Source organism: Leucopleurus acutus, assembly GCF_964270905.1.
Source record: "Leucopleurus acutus genome assembly, chromosome: 14".
NCBI classification, from domain to species: domain Eukaryota; kingdom Metazoa; phylum Chordata; class Mammalia; order Artiodactyla; family Delphinidae; genus Leucopleurus; species Leucopleurus acutus.
The window spans coordinates 82,243,311-82,261,188 of NC_139156.1; the positions used below are offsets into that span (position 1 = coordinate 82,243,311).

The 17,878-nt window shown below is 41.3% G+C and overlaps 1 protein-coding gene across 1 annotated transcript in view; it reads right to left on the reverse strand.

Annotated features, from left to right (window-relative positions):
• The window catches only part of DISC1 (DISC1 scaffold protein), a gene marked incomplete at both ends in the record, with an annotated part of 349,074 nt that overhangs the window by 19,947 nt on the left and 311,249 nt on the right, over positions 1-17,878 (reverse strand). The window contains one exon of the mRNA XM_082854973.1: positions 7,963-8,239. Coding sequence (XP_082711099.1) covers positions 7,963-8,239 — 277 coding nt within the window. The remainder of the gene's footprint in view (positions 1-7,962; positions 8,240-17,878) is intronic.

Below are 17,878 nucleotides of genomic sequence, written 5' to 3' on the forward strand. Positions count from 1 at the left end.
TAAAGTCAGATAGAGAAAGACAAATACCATGTGATATCACTTATATGTGGAATCTAAAAAAATGATACAAATGAACTTATTGACAAAACAGAAACAGACTCACAGACATAGAGAAAAAACTTATAGTTATCAAAGGGGAAGGAGGGGAGGACGGATAAATTATGAGTTTGGGATTAACATATATACACTACTATATAAAGCGAGAGAGAGGCATGGACATATATACATTACCAAACATAAGGTAGATAGCTAGTGGGAAGCAGCCGCATAGCACAGGGAGATCAGCTCGGTGCTTTGTGACCGCCTGGAGGGGTGGGATAGGGAGGGTGGGAGGGAGGGAGACGCAAGAGGGAAGAGATTCGGGAACATATGTATATGTATAACTGATTCTCTTTGTTATAAAGCAGAAACTAACACACCATTGTAAAGCAATTATACCCCAATAAAGATGTTAAAAAAATAAATAAAATAAAATAAAATAGATAAACAACAAGGACCTACTGTATAGCACAGGGAACTCTACTCAATATCTTATAATAACCTATAATGGAAAAGAATCTGAAAAAAAATATATATATATAACTGAATCACTGTGTTGTATACCTGAAACATTGTAAATCACCTATTCTTCAATTTAAAAAAAAAAGAAAAAAAGAACTTGTCAATAGTTCCCATGCTTGCCAGGACCTGTGGTGTAAGGGAAGGTCCCCACCTTGGACATCCCACTCTGTGTCCAACTACCCTGCTCGGATCCTTATTTTCCTTGGTCATGTAATAAGGAATCAGCAATAGTTGCCTATCCCTAAAAATGTCTAATTCCCGCAATGAAATTCACAGGCTACATCATAAAGAAAGGACAGGTGACGGAGCAGTCTGCATTTACAGATTGCTGAGCCACAGAAATACCTAAGTTTAAAAATCAATTAAAATCCCTGCATGCGCACATACGTCCTTACACACCAAAGACGCGGCTTGAGCCTCAAGATGTTTGTTCTGTTGTTAAGGTTCATTCCCTCTCCTATAGCTTGAGGTAAACCAGATGTGATTACCACCATCCGTGAGCTTAGCTGATGCATTAAAGCATTTCCTTAGCTTGGTATTAAAATCGCAGCCTTAAATATGTTTCTCTGGGCTGTTTTCCAAAATATTTGCTTGGCAAATACATTCCAGAAATGTTATATGGTTTTCCCTTTTTTTAATTGCCCACATAAAGAATATTTACCTCAAACTCCTGTCCAATACCACAAAGAGTATCTTTCACATCTATTTGAAATAGCTTTTGTAAGTATGCGTGTTTTCACATAAATGCTGAGTTCTGCAGTCATAATGTAATGCCAATAAGACACTAACGGTACATCATTACTACTCCATATAATACAAGTATTCATCCAACTATTCAAATTATATGGTTACACCCTCAGTAAGTGGGTATTTTTTTTAAAGGCATCCAGATGTTGTCAGTGGTAAGGAAAGCATCTGAAATATTTAGACGTCTTTAGATCAGAACGAGCAATGAACTGTCTTCAAGTATCTGCACGCTTATTACAAAGAAAAGTTCTGAAGCATTAACAGAACCAAGGATATGGATGAAAGAAGAAATGGCCTGATAATTCATGTATGCTCATTGGCCTGTGGTTTCTAGTTCACGTGAAGGGCGAGCTTCAGAAAGCTGTATTTCCTATTCCGTGATCACGTGAGAGAATTTGGCCTGCTTCCGTTTTACACCAATGTTGTGTAAGGCCAAACTCTGTTAGAATCTTCGGAGGAAAAATCTATTTGTAAATGAGATTCACAGCATCAGCAAATTCCTAAACAGTCTCTATTTAACACAAGGGTTTGGATTCTGGGGATAGTGACATCAAACCCTAAGACCTTTTTGTATGAGGAAATGAAGACAGAACACCTTTGGGGGCATTGCATTTCAGGGGATGTGCCCTGCCAACGGCCTGTTGCTCAGAAATACTGAACTACAAGGCGGACAGAATCAAATACCAACTTTCATCTGTGTTCATCTTAGATTAAAATTTTTTTGAATTTCTAAATGCTTTTTGTGAACTATGCAACTATGAGATGACTAGAATTACTGCTTTTAACAGACTGTTAGTTCACTTTCCAGAAAAGCCTGGATTAAACATCTCTCAGCTACTCAAAGGAAAACACTGCATATTCGTTAGACCAGCCGCCTGTGCTGTAAGTACCATAACTCAATCCTCACCAGCCAGCCCGTGACCAGCCTCTATCCACCCCTCAGTGTTCATCAGTGAGTGACAAGGAATTTCCAAGGTGAAGGAGGCTCCGAGGGCCCCGAGGCTGTCTTCTTCAGAAGCACAGAACTATTTTTAATTAGTGGAAGAAGTCACAGTTAGGCCCTGGAGCAAAGAAAGTGGTTTCATAATTTTCCAAAAGCAGGGAAAGCAGCCGATCCGAGGCACCCATTTAGTCTCCTTGGGCAGGAGGCTGGCAAGCTAACATTAATTAACTGAGAGAACCGGCATGAACCAGTTAACTGAAGGCCCAGAAGCCTCTTCTTCCCACCTGCCAGGTGTCCTGGGCTCTGCTCCGCCGCCCCCCCCCCCCCCATCAAAGGCAGGGGCCAAGGCCAGGGTCGGGACGTAGCCTGTGAGCCTGCCAACTTCCGATCCTATTGGTGGAGCTGTTTCTAAACCTATTGATGCCCAGTCGCACTTAAATCAATTACATAATTAAAATAAATACTATGTAAAGCAATGAAATGTTAGTGGGAAAAGAAGGGGAGTTCTAGTCTCTATATAAACCAAGTTGAAAACCTTGGGAAAACTCAACAATATTTAAGAGAGGGAGAGAGAGGGGGAAACTGAGGACTGTTTTGCAAGTGTTCTTGAAATTTCCAGTCCTCTTTACAGAAATGCAAACTGGTAGTTGTAGATGGTGCATTATTGGTGAGGGTTCTGCAAGAATGGCCACGGGAAAAGCCATTCAGGAAGACCTATACAAACAAAAAGCCTTGGTCTTACAGCAAACTTAAAAAAAAAAAAAGGTTAAAATGCACATGTATCATTTTTTATGATTCTCTGGCTTTTTCATTAACCAACCAATTACCAATCCTGATGGCAGCCTGATTGCTTCTACTGCTCTACTCTTGGGCTAAGGAGGATGGGTTTGCAACACGAAATACTAAATTGTAGAGAAGGTGGAATTTCTCTTCACACCCAAGCTTTTTGCTTTCTCCCCAGAGACAAAAAGACTAAAAGCAGCTGGGGAGCGGGTGAGCAGCTCCCCACCCCCGGGGCTTGCCTCATGAGTTCCAAGGCGCAAGAACCATCAAGACGTGTAGGCACCTGCTCCTTCAACCCCGCTTCGCTGCGGAGGCTGCTGCCCCTCTGAGAGCTCCAGGGAGCCGGGAAGTGAGAGCAAAGAGGGAGAGTCAGGTCTGCATCTGTCAGGACCAAAGATGAAGCCCTTTGACCACTTCAGGTGTTTCTAGAATTAGAAACCAGTTTAAGATGGTGAGGACACACATCTTCACCCCAGATCCGTTTTTCCAGCTTTCTTTTCTTGTGAAATGGAGTAAAAAGGAATTGGGAGACATCAACAATCATTTCTGGAGACCCATATAATAAATAAAACTGGAAATCAACTAGACTTCCATAAAAAAATAAAAATGAAAAACATAAAGCTACCCTGTGTCTTACTGCTAATTCCTTTCACCGCAGACATCTTAACCCTGGCTACTCAAATCCTGCATGAGATGGCTCAAAGCTGCTGGATCTTTTTTTGGCCTCTTTGAGCCTCTTTGGTGGCAGCTACTGGCTGGGAAAGGAAGCAGCTGGAGGCTGGGAGGGTGACGCTGTCCGGGGGAACTCTGCGGGAGGGGAGCCCACTCTGTAGTAAAAACAGAAAGCACCCCAGCAGCGCAGGCTGCAGCCAGGAAAGAGACAATTACGCAGGTATAATGGCCAGTACAGCGAGTACAAAAGAGCAACTTCAGAGCAGAGGAAGCTAGCTCACTGATTTCCCCAGCTCCTGTCTGGCCCCCATGCAATTTCTGTAATGTCTATAAAGCAGAGGCAAGGGCACCTGATCGTTTCCAGGGTCCGAGAAAAGGCTTGCAGGAGAGCTGTAATGAAACTGAAAAAGAAGAGGGCTCTCACCACTGGGGAAGCGCAAGAGAAAGCTGGCCCTTCGCCCTGTGGCTGACTTCCTCGGTAACAAAGCTCCCAGCAAATTACTATGCCTTAATGGGCCCAGCTGTAAAATGGGGAAAATGGTGCTGAGAAGCCCGGTGGGACCCTAAACAGCAAAATCTTTCATTAATGACAAAGCACTTGTTATAACCAGTGCAGTCAAAATGCACGCACCCACGTGGGGCAGACGCGCACAGGGAAGGCTTGGAAAATCCATCTCCCTGTGGACCTTCCTAAGAAGTCAGCAATTTTTCATGGAAGATTCGGGTTAAAAAGAAATTGATTGCCTTCGGGGCATCATATGCTTCAGTAGAGAAACCCGGGCAGGGTGGCCAGACCCAGCAGGGAGTCCCACAGCCAAACCAGCTCACAGCTGCAAAGCAAGCAGACACTGTAGCCACGGGATAAATACACAAGGACCCAGCCTTCAATGACTCCCTAGAAACCCAGGCAGGAAAACAAAAACACCTTCCGAATGAGACCCTTGGTTACAGTTTGCGCCTTCAGTAGCCTGAGATCCGCCATCCAAATACAAACAAGACTTTTCCTTTATTAAGCCTTTCTTTTCTTGAATATCTTCCACTGATTCATTGCTCAGCTCTGCTTCTTAATAAAGGAAGCAAGGTATATTATTTTCAAAAGGTCTTAGAGATTCTTGTGACTGCCGGAAAGAGTGATAAACACACACACAAAACATTATTTAAGCCTCTACTATGTATGTATCGCTCACTTTTTTTTCAAATTGGGATATAGTTGCTTTACAATGTTGTGTTAGTTTCTGCTGTACAATGAAGCGAATCAGCTGTACTGATACATATATCCCCTCCCTCTTGGACCTCCCTCCCTCCCACCCCACGCCCACCATCTAGGTCATCACAGAGCACCGAGCTGAACTCCCCGAGCTATACAGCAGGTTCCCACTAGCTATCTGTTTTACACATGGTAGTGTATTTATGTCAATCTCAATCTCCCAATTCATCCCACCATCCCCTTCCCCGCTGTGTCCACATGTCCATTCTCAACGTCTATGTCTCTATTCCTGCCCTGCAAGTAAGCTCATCTGTACCATTTTTCTACCTATATGCGTTAATATCCCTTTAGATGCTATTTTATTTAAATCTTCACAGCCGCCTCATGAGATAGTTTTCATTATCCTCATTTTTTGTTTTGTTTGTTTTTTTTAGCAGATAAGGGAATGCGCTTGTACACAGCCTGGCAGCCTCAGCTCTGCTCATTCTGCTGTACCGTCTTCCTATAGCCCCTAAGACAAGGGCAGCCAATTCCAACATCTGTAGCCTCACTTTTAAATAGGGAGATGTTATTTTTTAAAATTATAGTCACTTTTGTAACATTACATGCGTAGAGTTTTGGGTGTAAAGTTACAGATTTAGACATACGCACACAGTTATGCAGCCATTGCCACATTCAAGATACAGAATAGTGCTGTCACATACTGCCCCCCACCCCAGTTCCTTCATGCAGCCCTTTGTGATCGGTCCCTTCCCCCCAATCCCAATTCCTGGCAACAACTGATCTGTTTTCTGTTTCCACAATTTTGCCCTTTCCAGAAAATACCTACCATCTTAACATTCCTGCCACTCCCGAGTTCAGAAGATGCCCGCCTCCCTCTGTGCATATAAACCCAGAAAAGCAATGCAGGGACAGCACATGGGACGGGAAAGACACAGGATGGGAGATGGCACTGAGCTGGCGGGAGCTTTCAAGGCCCCTCATCTCTCTCCTACCCCCAAAACTACAGAACATCCTCAGTGCTTCAGCTGGTGGAGCAGAGCTGGGGGCTCAGTCCTGGAGCTTTAAGAGGCAGCCACTGTGCTCTTCTGCTCTCAGTCACAGCCCGCACCTCCTTCCCACAGAAACTTGAAGAATCATTCTGTGATAAAGCTCTACGCCATTCATCCTTGACTCTGATTTTCCTACTTTTAAGCAAACAAGCTGTTTTCCTATAGCCAGATTGGCGGGTGCTTACAATCTTATAGAGGAGGAATAATCCTCCTATACTTAGGAGAGTCATCCCCCAGAGAGCCTGGAGGGACACATGGGCACAGCGATGAGGGAAGGAGGGAAGGAAGGAAGAAAGGAAGGAAGGGAGGGAGGGAGGGAAAGAAAGAAGGAAGGAGGAGGGAGGGAGGGAGTGAGAGAGGGAGGGAGAGAGGGAGAGAGGGAGGGAGGGAGAGAGGGAGGGAGGGAGGGAGGGAGTGAGGGAAGGAGGGAGGGAGGGAGGGAGGGAGGGAGGGAGGGAGAGAGGGAGGGAGGGAGGGAGGGAGGGAGGGAAGGAGGGAGGGAGAGAGGGAGGGAGGGAGAGAGGGAGGGAGGAGACTCCGCCTACAAGGTCCGATCTGCTGAAGCAGGCATGACCTCCAGAGGTGTTCACTGCCCCAGCAAACCCCACCATGTACCTGGCTTGGCTCCTGTCCTGGCACTGAGCTCCCGGGAGCCCCCTTTGGAGAGCCAGCCCTACCTTCAGAGACTCAGCCCCAGGGCCTGCAGTTTCTTCCACCCAGGGCTCCCTTCCCCTCACTCAGGCAGTGTGTCCCTCGCACCAGAATATTCTTTGAAGCTGGCCAACTGCAACTGGCCACAAGTTTTCAACAACTGTAAGCATGAGCTCGGGCAACCAGGCTTTGTGGAGGATTCCACCTGCAGGGCCTCAGCTAACAAAGGAGTTGAGATCATTGACAGCTCAGTGTAGAGCCTAATTTTATGAGGCCAGCAGGATTCCAGAGAGTGACAACCGCCTGCTTTCTCATCAGGTTGTTCAATTCAAATATACGATCAAGTATCAATTTTCCCAGCAGTCCAGAAGACGGTGACTGTAGGCACACATTGTCAGCGAGTGTGTGCTCTGTAAAGACCATGGTCCTGCACACAGGACGGTGGGGAGGCACCCAAATGGGGTGCGTTCCCTGGTGAGTCGTGGCAGAGACCCAGGGAGGGGGCACAACTAATGGCAAATGTGAGATGTGAACGTGAAATGACACGTTCCTCCAGTTTCACCAAGGTTTTACTTTCTTTTAATATTCAGAACACCCAGGAATCTGGCCAGAAAAGCGCTCTAAAACCTCCTGTCATAGCATTAAAACTGGAAAAAAATTCCTGGAGCCCTTTCGTGAAAGAATCTTATTAGGGTTAGAGGGGAAAGTGGGAGAGGGGAGGGGAGAGAGGAGAGATGAACCAGGGAGAGGAGGGGTGGGGAACTCTTCTCTGTTGATCTAGGTCAGCCTTGGGGTAAAATGTTGAATAAATCTACACTTTAATTTTTAATGCATATATCACAGGCCAAGTATTAGGTTGTTTTAAATGAAAAGAGCAAATTCTAACATTCATTATGATCTTGCTTTGGCAAAAACAGTTACTGGAATATATACATATATTTGTTTGATTCTAATGAATCGATATTGTAAGATATGGATTCTAAATACAAAATTAAATATCATATATGACATATATAATATATAGTACATGCAGCAGCTATATCTTATATATGACATACATAGAGTGGGCCATATATATAGTAATTATATATTAGATTGTATATTCTAACTATAGCCATGAAATTAGAATAAAAATAGAACTAATTCTTTCCATTCTCCTATATTTTAAACAACTTCTGTAAAAATTCTACATCATTTTGTAATCATATTCAGGAGTTGTTAAATCTTTAAAGAGTCTGGGTGGTTCAGTGGGAAGCCCGCCCAGTATTTACTGCTCTCACTTGAAGTGTGGTCCCAAATCATCCCTCAGAGTAAGGCCCCTATTGAGGCTATGAGGATGGACAGACCTCTTTCTGTTCACTGCCAGCACAGTGAGGAGAAGGGGTCAGGTGCACCTTCCACTCTTCAAATGCTTGCAAAGGGGTCTTCCTCTCATCTTCAGAGTGGGGCCTCGGGGGCATGGCCAGAGCTGTTATACAAGCACTTCCCCCTAAGTCATCCATCTGTCTCTCATCTTCTGCCAACAGGCTGCCCCTGGCCTCCTGGAGCTGCAGGCTCTGGATAAGCAACCGACAAGCTTCCAAGTCAGCTTCCCACACTTTTCCAAGCAGTGGACACTTGCAGCTAAGGCGGAGAAGAAACAAAGGCATAAAAATTAATTCAGTGATGTTTCATCATACCAAACCAATAGCTTGTCTACCTGGCTAAAAGTTAGAGTTAACAAGTTAAATTTACATAGCGATGGATTATTTCAACCAGAAGATTCAGAGGGGTCAAATCTGTTTACCGTGAAATAAGTACAGTCCTTCTTAGCTACTTGGTCTGTAAGGCTATCCAAGATCCTAAATATTTTTCCAGACTCAGTGGCCCAATACAACACCCCCACTCATGTCTGTGCTCTAGTCCTGCTGCCTTAATTTGAGTCCCCAGACCTGCCCAACTCCCCCAGGGTAAGTACTTTTTCATGTGCTATTTCATCTGCCTAGATTGTCCCTCCTCCACCATTTTCCCTTACTAAACTCACCCAGGTAACACAAATGAGTGAAGCAGTGCAGGGGTAATATAAACCATAACAACTGATATTCAGCCTCAGTGGCAGAAAGCAATAGAGAGAAGTGAACTCTTGCTAGTAGAAAGGACATATCCCTGCACAGAGAGTCCTTCCTCAGCTCAGGGCAACTAAAGCTATGAGGAATGTAGACTCAATGTTCACAAACAATTCTGACTTTCATGGAAAGCCAAAAACCTGAAATTTTAAATGAAAGTATGTATTTTTCATCCATTCATTCAGCTTCAGGCTGGATGTTTTCTATACACCTATCTTCCATTTAATAATCCTTCCTTCTACTGTGTCTAATCTGCTATTCAATTTATCTCTGTGTTCCAAATTTTAGTTGATGTATTTTTCAGTTCTATAATTTCTATTTGATTTTTAAAATATATTTCAGTTCTCTGCTGAAATTATCTATCATGTCCTCTATCTTCCTCAACATATGAATCATCATTATTTTAAAGCCTGTATCTATAAATGATGAAGCCAGAAGTAAAAAAGAAAGAATGAGACAGAAGCAATATTAAAAGAGCTAGTGTTGAGAATTTTCAAATAATTGACAAGAGACATCAAATTACACATTCGGGTAGCACTACAATCTCAAAGCAAGGAAAATCAAACTAAAAAACACACCTAGGTTCATCTTAGTGAAGCTGCTGGACAACAAAGACAGATCGCAACTCTTGAAAACAGCTAGTGGGAAAAAAAGACATTCACTTCAAGGAAGTATATCGGTGACAGAAATGGTGGATGCCAGGAGGTAATAAAGCAACATCTTAAAAATCGTGGAAAAAAACCTAACAATCTATAAATTACACAATTATTTTTAATTTCCTTCAAAAATAAAAGTAAAAGAAAGATATCTTCAAATAAATAAAACTGAAAGAATTCCTTGGCAGTATATCCATAATAAAGGAAATGATCTCAGCTGGAAGCAAGGACATGCATAAAGGAATGAAAAACAATGGGAACAGTAAATGTGTGGGTAAATTTAAATGGCTGTTGATATAAAAAACAGTAATAATAATTTCTTTTGTGATCTAAAATATATGAAGAATTAAAATACATGATAGCCAGCACAAAGAGAAGGAGGGAGTGAAAGGAATTAAAATAGTTTCAGTTCCTTGTGTTGTCCAGAAAGTAGTAAAGTGCTCAATTGTATTAAACTTTAAAAAGTCATGGATTCGGGCTTCCCTGGTGGTGCAGTGGTTGAGAGTCCACCTGCTGATGCAGGGGATACGGGTTCGTGCCCCGGTCCGGGAAGATCCCACATGCCGTGGAGCGGCTGGGCCCGTGAGCCATGGCCACTGAGCCTGCGCGTCCGGAGCCTGTGCTCCGCAATGGGAGGGGCCACAACAGTGAGAGGCCTGCGTACTCCCCCCACAAAAAAAGTCATGGATTCATATTGAACCCCTTATGGTAGTCATAAAACAGAGAAATTAAAAGAATGTATAACTAACAAGCTTGGGAGAAATGTTTTTAAATTAAAAAATACTTAAGTATTGGTTTAGTGAAAGCAATAAAGAAGACAGGAATGAATGTGGTACAGATAGGGAAAATGGCAAAATAGAACTATTTCTTCCCTAATGTATTAGGAATTACATTAAATATAAATAGATAAATACTGTATTTAAAAGTCAAAGATTTTAGACTAGAATAAAAAATTCAAAATCTAATTACGTGTTGCTTATAAGAGACATACATAAATATAAGGATACAAACAGGTTGCAGACAAAAGGATGGAGATATGTCATGAAAGCATTAGTGATAAAGTGTAGTGGGGAAAGGATAGTCTTCTAAACATATGCACTTCTAAACATATGCATATGATATAGTGCTGGATATCACTATAGGAAAAAGAATCAAATTCATGATTACTGGCTCATACCATGCAAACATCAATTTCAGGTGGATTGTAGATCAAAGTGTGAAAAATAAAGGAATAAAACTTCTAGAAAATAATTCAGGCATACCTTGCTTCATTTTATTGCACTTCACAAATAGTGAATTTTTCTCTTTGCAATTTGAAGGTTTGTGGCAACCCTGCATCAAGTAAGTCTATCAGCACCATTATTTTAACAGCACTTTCTTATTCCATGTCTCTGTGTCACATTTTAGTAATTCTTGCAATATTTCAAACCCTCCACCAGCAAAAAGAGTTTCAGCAAACTCGCTGAAGTCTCAGATGATGGTTAGCATTTTTAGCAATAAAGTATTTTTTAATGAAGGTATGTATATACATTGTTTTTTAGACATAATGCTATTGCACACTTAATAGACTACAGTATAGTGTAAAAACTGAGAAAACAAAATATTCATGTGACTTGCCTATTGCAATATTTGCTTTATTGCCATGGTCTGGAACCAAACCTGCAATATCTCTGAGGTATGCCTGTGTAGGATAATATCTTTATGACTTTATAGTAAACAAAGATCTCTCAAACAGGATATAAAAAGTACTAACTATAAAGAAAACAAATGATAAATTTGACTATTAATATGAAGAACTTATATTTATCAAAAAAAAAACACTGAGAAAATGAAATGGTAAGCCACAAAGTGGGCGAAGCTATTTGTAATACATATAACCAGCGAAGGACTGCTTCTGGAATATAAACAGGAATCCTACAGAACAATAAGAAAGAGACAGACAACCCAATTTTTTAAAGGGCAAAGACCTGAACAGACACTTCACAAAAGATGCCATTGGCATCTAAATGGCCAATAAATACCTTATGAAAAGATGCACCATGCCGTCAACCATCAGGAAAATGCACATTAAACTACAGTGTGATGTACTGCACATCATCAAGATGGCTAAAATCTAAAAGCCTGACAATACCAAGTGTCAGAGAAGGTAAAGAATGATTAGTCCTCTCCTATACAGTGTCTTTGAAATCTCTTTGACAGATGTACTAATGTTAAAAATATGTCGATCACATGACCCGGCACCACGACTCCTAGGTTTATACTCATGAAACGCACATATTTTCAATGTTCGCAGTAGTCACGGTCTGTAGTCACCATGAGCACTGAATGAGCAGATACTGAACCACTGCTCTCAGGGGAAATGGAGGGTTAGCTTCCCGTGAGCCTTTGGTTACAACATTATCATTAACTGATCAATATATAACCTTGTTTTATGTGTGTTCCTGTTTAAAAACACCTTATTTAATATATATTGTTGATTCACTCACACTGGACTCATGGTCAGAGCACTGTAACTCAGGCCTGAACAAAGCTTACAAAACACATAGGTTCTCCATACGACACATCACAGCCTTCCTGCCCTCAGGAACACCAGACAGCACGTCAGCACTGTGCTGGGGAGGGGGCCATTTGAACAGCAAAATCACCAAGAAAAAAGCACAAAGATGTGAAAAACACGGCATTAACCAGACAGCAAAAAGGGCACTTGTCTACAGTATGAAAACTTTAACGAGGAAACAGAGCACTGCCTTGTTCGACCTCAGCTGGGATCGTGCATATCAGGTGACTCAAATGTTTGGCCACTCTGGGCACGTCCATGAATGACAGGGAAAGCTCTGCAGGTACTGGTTTGGGAGTTACAAATAAATTTTAGTAAGTAGACAAACTCGCAAACACAAAATCCACAAATAATGAAGATCAACTGTATATATGTATGACTGGACAACATTATGTGTAACAGCCAAAACCTGGGAGGGAAAACAAATGGCCATAAATAGAAGAGTGGATAAATTGTGGAATGTCCGTTCATTGGAATTTTTGCAAAGAAGATGAACAAATTAGTACAATCTGCAACAATATGGCTGAATCTCAAAAACATAAGGTTAGACAAAGAGGAGGCACGATGATTCCATTTATTTTATGTTTTTAAATATGCAAAACTAATTCATGGTGTTAGACATCAGGATAGTGCCTTCCCTGGGGAGAAGAGGGGTAATGACAGGAAGAGGGGGCTGCTGGCGTAACTAGAAGTGCTTTATTTTTCTATGGTGGTAGTGATGAGTATGTTCAACTCACCAAGCAGTATATTCACAATGTGTGCACTTTCTGATCGTGTTATATGCCGATCTAAAATTTTAAAAAGAGGGGAATTCTCTGGAGGTCCAGTGGTTAGGGATCTGCACTTCCACTTAGGGGGCATGGGTTCAATCCCTGGTCGGGGAACTAAGATCCTACATGCCACGCAGCGCAGCCAAAAACAAACAAACAAAAAACCCAACAACAATAACAGCAAAAAAACTCCTAAAGTAATAAAAAGAGAGAAAGAGAACACAGATATATGAGCCATGTCCTGGAGCAAGAGAGCAGGAATGGGGTCTCGTACACATGAGAAGAGACCATCCTTATTAGAAAAACTGGACTCTATTGTCCAGTTTCCTAACTGTAGCCAATCTGATACGTGACAAGAGGCATCTTGTTTGAAGTTGTGTTTCTCCACTGCAATCGCTTCACAGCCACTCAGATCTCGTCCTGTGAGTTGTCTTTACCTATCCATTGCCAGTTTATTCCTTGGGTTCCCCATCCTTTTCCTAAGGCTTTTGCTGAAGAAAGCATTTTATTGCCAGTTCAATATCTTTAATTTTTAGTCTACTGATTTTCTGTTTCTTCTTGTATCCAGCTTAACAATTTATATCTGTTATAGAAATCAATCCATTTTCTCAAGGGTTTCATATGTATTGTAATGTTTGTTCATAAATTTTAAAAAATTTTTAATTAATTAATTAATTACTTTTTGGCTGTGTTGGGTCTTCGTTGCTGCGCGCGGGCTTTCTCTAGTTGCGGCGAGCGGGGGCTACTCTTCGTTGCGGTGCACGGACTTCACATTGCGGTTGGCTTCTCTTGTTGCAGAGCATGGGCTCTAGGTGCACGGGCTTCAGTAGTTGTGGTGCATGGGCTTAGCTGCTACGCGGCATGCGGGATCTTCCCAGACCAGGGCTCGAACCTGTGTCCCCTGCATTGGCAGGCAGATTCTTAACCACTGCACCACCAGGGAAGCCCTAAAAATTATTCTTAAAATCACTTGTCTCCATAGACGTTTCTCCTTTTCATTCTGTACTTTATTTAAATATTTATTTACCTCTTTTGTGATTTATCTTGTTCAGTCTTATCAGAGGCTTGCTAGCTTATTAATCTTTTCAAAGAACAACCTTTTGCCTTGTTAATCTTTGTTATTGATTTTTGTTCTATCTTTCCTTGATTTCTGATCTTATCTTTATATTTACTTTTTTGTGATTCTTCAGATATATTACCTTTTTATTAGCTTCTGCTATTAAATGCTTGTTAGTTTTCTTTCTTTGATTTTCCTCTCTTACTACTTAATTTTTAGCTAATGTATTTAAAGCTCTAAATTTTCATCTGAGTAACACTTTAATCATCTCCAATATTTTTGTCTTTTATTACAAAATTTTTTTAGTTTTAAAAATATTAAAATATTTTAAATATACAGAAAAATATGGAAAACAATTTAACAAACACTTGTATACCTACCATCAAACTTATTCATTTTCATATTTTTCTGTAATTGAATTCCAGAATTGGCAACACTATTGTCCCCAAAATTTTACACATAGTGCTAGCTTGTCTGACATTATAATTGTTACCCCAATATTCTTTTAGTTCCACTTTTCCTGGCTTATATTTTTACCACACTTTATGTTCAACTTTATTTTTACTTTTTTTTTTTTCAGAAATGAATGCAATACCAAACATTTGGCTGAGTTTTATAAAAATCCATTCTGGAATTTAATCTTTGGGATTACTGGCTTTAACCAGGGTGTTGTAATTACTGTTTAATTGTTGCTGTTTTTGTGATATATTACAACTAAGATTTCTAATTTTAAAAAGTTGTATATGTCTTTGTTTCTTTTTTTCTACCTTCCTTTTTCTTTTTATTAATTCACATAAAATTGTGAGAAAGAATACAGAGAGATCCATGTATCCTTTACCCAGTTTCCCACAATGGTAACATCTTGTAAAAATATAGTACAATATCACAACCAGGGAATTGGCATTGGTGCAATCCACTGATCTTATTCAGTTGTCCTCTCTTGTGTGTGTGTGCATGTGTATGTCTATAGTCCTGTATGATTTTATCCCTTGTGTAACCTCATGTATCCACCACCACATTCAAGGTACAGAACAACTCCACCACCACGAGCATCCCTGTATGCCATGTCATAACCACATCACTACTTCCCACCCTGACCCCCATCCCAAGTGTCTGGAAACCACTACATCTGTTCTCCATCTCTAAAATTTTGCCATCTCAAAAATGTTACATAAATAGAATCATAAATAATGCACCTTTTGGAATTGGCTTTTTTCATTCTACACATTTCCCTGGAGATTCACATACCAATAGTTTGTTCATTTCTATTGCTGAGTAGTGTGCCATGCTCTGTCTGGACCGCAGTTTATTCAACCATTCACCCACTGAAGGACATCTGTGATGTTCCCAGCTTGGGAATATTATACATAAAGTTGCTATGAATATTTGTGTACAGGCTTTTACGTGAAATTAAATTTTCATTTGTCGTCTGAGGGACTTGCGGTAGATCGGGGAGGAATGAGGCTACCTGGGCTGCACCTTAGCAAACGTTCACCACCCCCTCATTCTATCCCCATCCCATCTGCAAGGTGATACATTTGTATGTACCTCGAGGCCATATTTTAGTTCTAAATTTTTACTAAGATACGTTTTTGTTTTATTGTAAGCTCTCTATTTCCTCAACAGTAAAATTTACTAAAGTTTTTTTTATGTACTCTCTCACATACTCACACTGCCCTCCTGAACTTATTTTTCATTTAAAACGTTTTTGTTTTTTAGTGGTTTGAGAGACGGCCTATTTATTTATTTATGGCCAGGTTGGGTCTTCGTCGCTGTGCACAGGCTTTCTCTAGTCGCAGTGAGCGGGGGCTACTCTTCGTTGTGGCGCACAGGCTTCTCCTTGAGGTGGCTTCTCTTCTTGTGGAGCACGGTCTCTAGGTGCATGGGCTTCAGTAGTTGTGGCATGCCGGCTCAGAAGTTGTGGCGCACGGGCTTAGCTGCTCCGCCGCATGTGGGATCTTCCCCGACCAGGGCTTGAACCCGTGTCCCCTGCACTGGCAGGCGGATTCTTAACCTCTGTACCACCAGGGAAGCCCTGTAAATCTTAAGAACTTACAGGTCTGAGAACATCTTTATTTCACACTCAAACTCTAAATAATGGTTTGGCTTAATATTCCGCCTTCTCACCTTCTACGCTGTTATTGAAAAGTCTGAGATCTAATTCTTATCCCTTTCTAGATGATCTGCCCTTAGAAATTTCTTTTATCTTTGTCATATATAAAGTTTAATTACAACCTATTGACCACCCCACCCTTTTCTATTCTGTTAGAGTTATTAAGCCCATCGGTAAAAGGTCTTATAGCTTTTCCTTTTTTCTGGGCAACTTTCAGTTATTAGTCCTTCAAATATTTCCTCTCTTGGCTCTATTAATTGTTTTCTTTTCTTCTGGCATTTTTTTTCATATGAACTTTGATCAAATAACCCTATTCTGTACGTTACTTAACTTTTGTTTTTTTTTCCTTCTGTTTCTCAGGCCCTCAGAGTTTTTGAATGTTCGTCTGGCTCACTAGTTAGTTCTTCAACAAAATCCACCCAGCTGTTCAACCCATTTACTGAGACTTTTTTCAATTTTTACATTCTGCCCTCTCTGAATTTCCATTTGGGTTTCTTTGTGACTTCCTGTCTTACTTCCTGTCTCCAATATCCTCCCTTATTTTATTTATTTATTTTTTTTTTTTGCGGTACGCGGGCCTCTCACTGTTGTGGCCGAGAGGAGCACAGGCTCCAGACGTGCAGGCTCAGCGGCCATGGCTCACGGGCCCAGCCACTCTGCGGCATGTGGGATCTTCCCAGACCGGGGCACGAACCCGTGTCCCCTGCATCGGCAGGCGGACTCCCAACCACTGCGCTACCAGGGAAACCCTATCCTCCCTTATCTTTGGGAAATACGTGATACATCTATTGAACATCTTGTGTCTAATTACACTTCATCAGGTAACGGTCCGTCCATTGTTGTTGTTCCTTTATAGCAGTTGCCCTCCTAAGAAGTCTTGTGTATTTTCCATATGAGTTCATGTTTCCTTGCATATTAACCACTTTGGCTGGTGATGAGTCCTTGGAGAAGGGGATAATGCCAAGGCCCTAACTTGTGCCCAACCTAGTAGGTTTATGTGGTGGGAGGGTGGGACATCGTCTCAGGGAAAAGAACCTCTGATGGAATAATCTGTACGTCTGTGCTTGAAGAAAAACATAGATTCCCTCAGTTGTAATTATCTACCCCTCATGGAACTGGGAGGGCTGGAGGAATGCTCGAGATTCAAGCCCTTCCATGGTGGCTCCTCTGAGGCTGGTCTTCTGGTCCTACCTCCCCTGATTCACTGGCCAGCAGGCGCTTGTGTCTTTCCAGAAGCAAGCAGTGGGCACTGGCCTTCCCAGGCAATGTGGGAGAAAGAAAGGGGCGTGCCCGATAAACCTCTCTTCCACTTTATCATCTGTTTCTTCCCCACACGGACACCAAATCATTTTCAGTTGCCCTGGGGGTTCTCGGATAGTTTTTATTATTAACTTGTCAGATCCATCAGCATCTCTCTGATTTCTCATGGTGTGTGCAGGGCTGGATTGAAGGGAAAGAGCCAGCAGCCGACCTCTCATAAATTTCCTAAGGGAAAAGAGTTTGCTCATTTTGTAAATAATTTTCTACATTACAGTGATTTGAATACTATAACTCTGTGTTCATTTTCTTTTTGATGAGATATAGTATGTGTGGTCTTTGAGTGAAAGTGAAAGCTATTTATCCTGAAATATCTCTTAGAATGCATATGTCATTTTCTTTTTGATGAGATATAGTATGCGTGGTCTTTGAGTGAAAGTGAAAGCTATTTATCCTGAAATATCTCTTAGAATGCATATGTCAAAGTTTGGAAACCAATTTTAGAGACACATACTGAATGGTGAGTAAATCACTGTAGATATAAAATTGCAGCGCTTCATTATAGCCCATGTAATAATTTCATGAAGCTTTAGATTTTTAAAATATCTTCTCACTGAATCCATTTGTAATAAAGAGAGTAGTGGCTAATTTCAGAGTCTTGCAATGTTTTGCTATTCCTGTACAGAAGAAGAATTAGGTCTTTAGTAATAATCCCTTAAATGAATGACTTACGGCTATTTGAGCTAT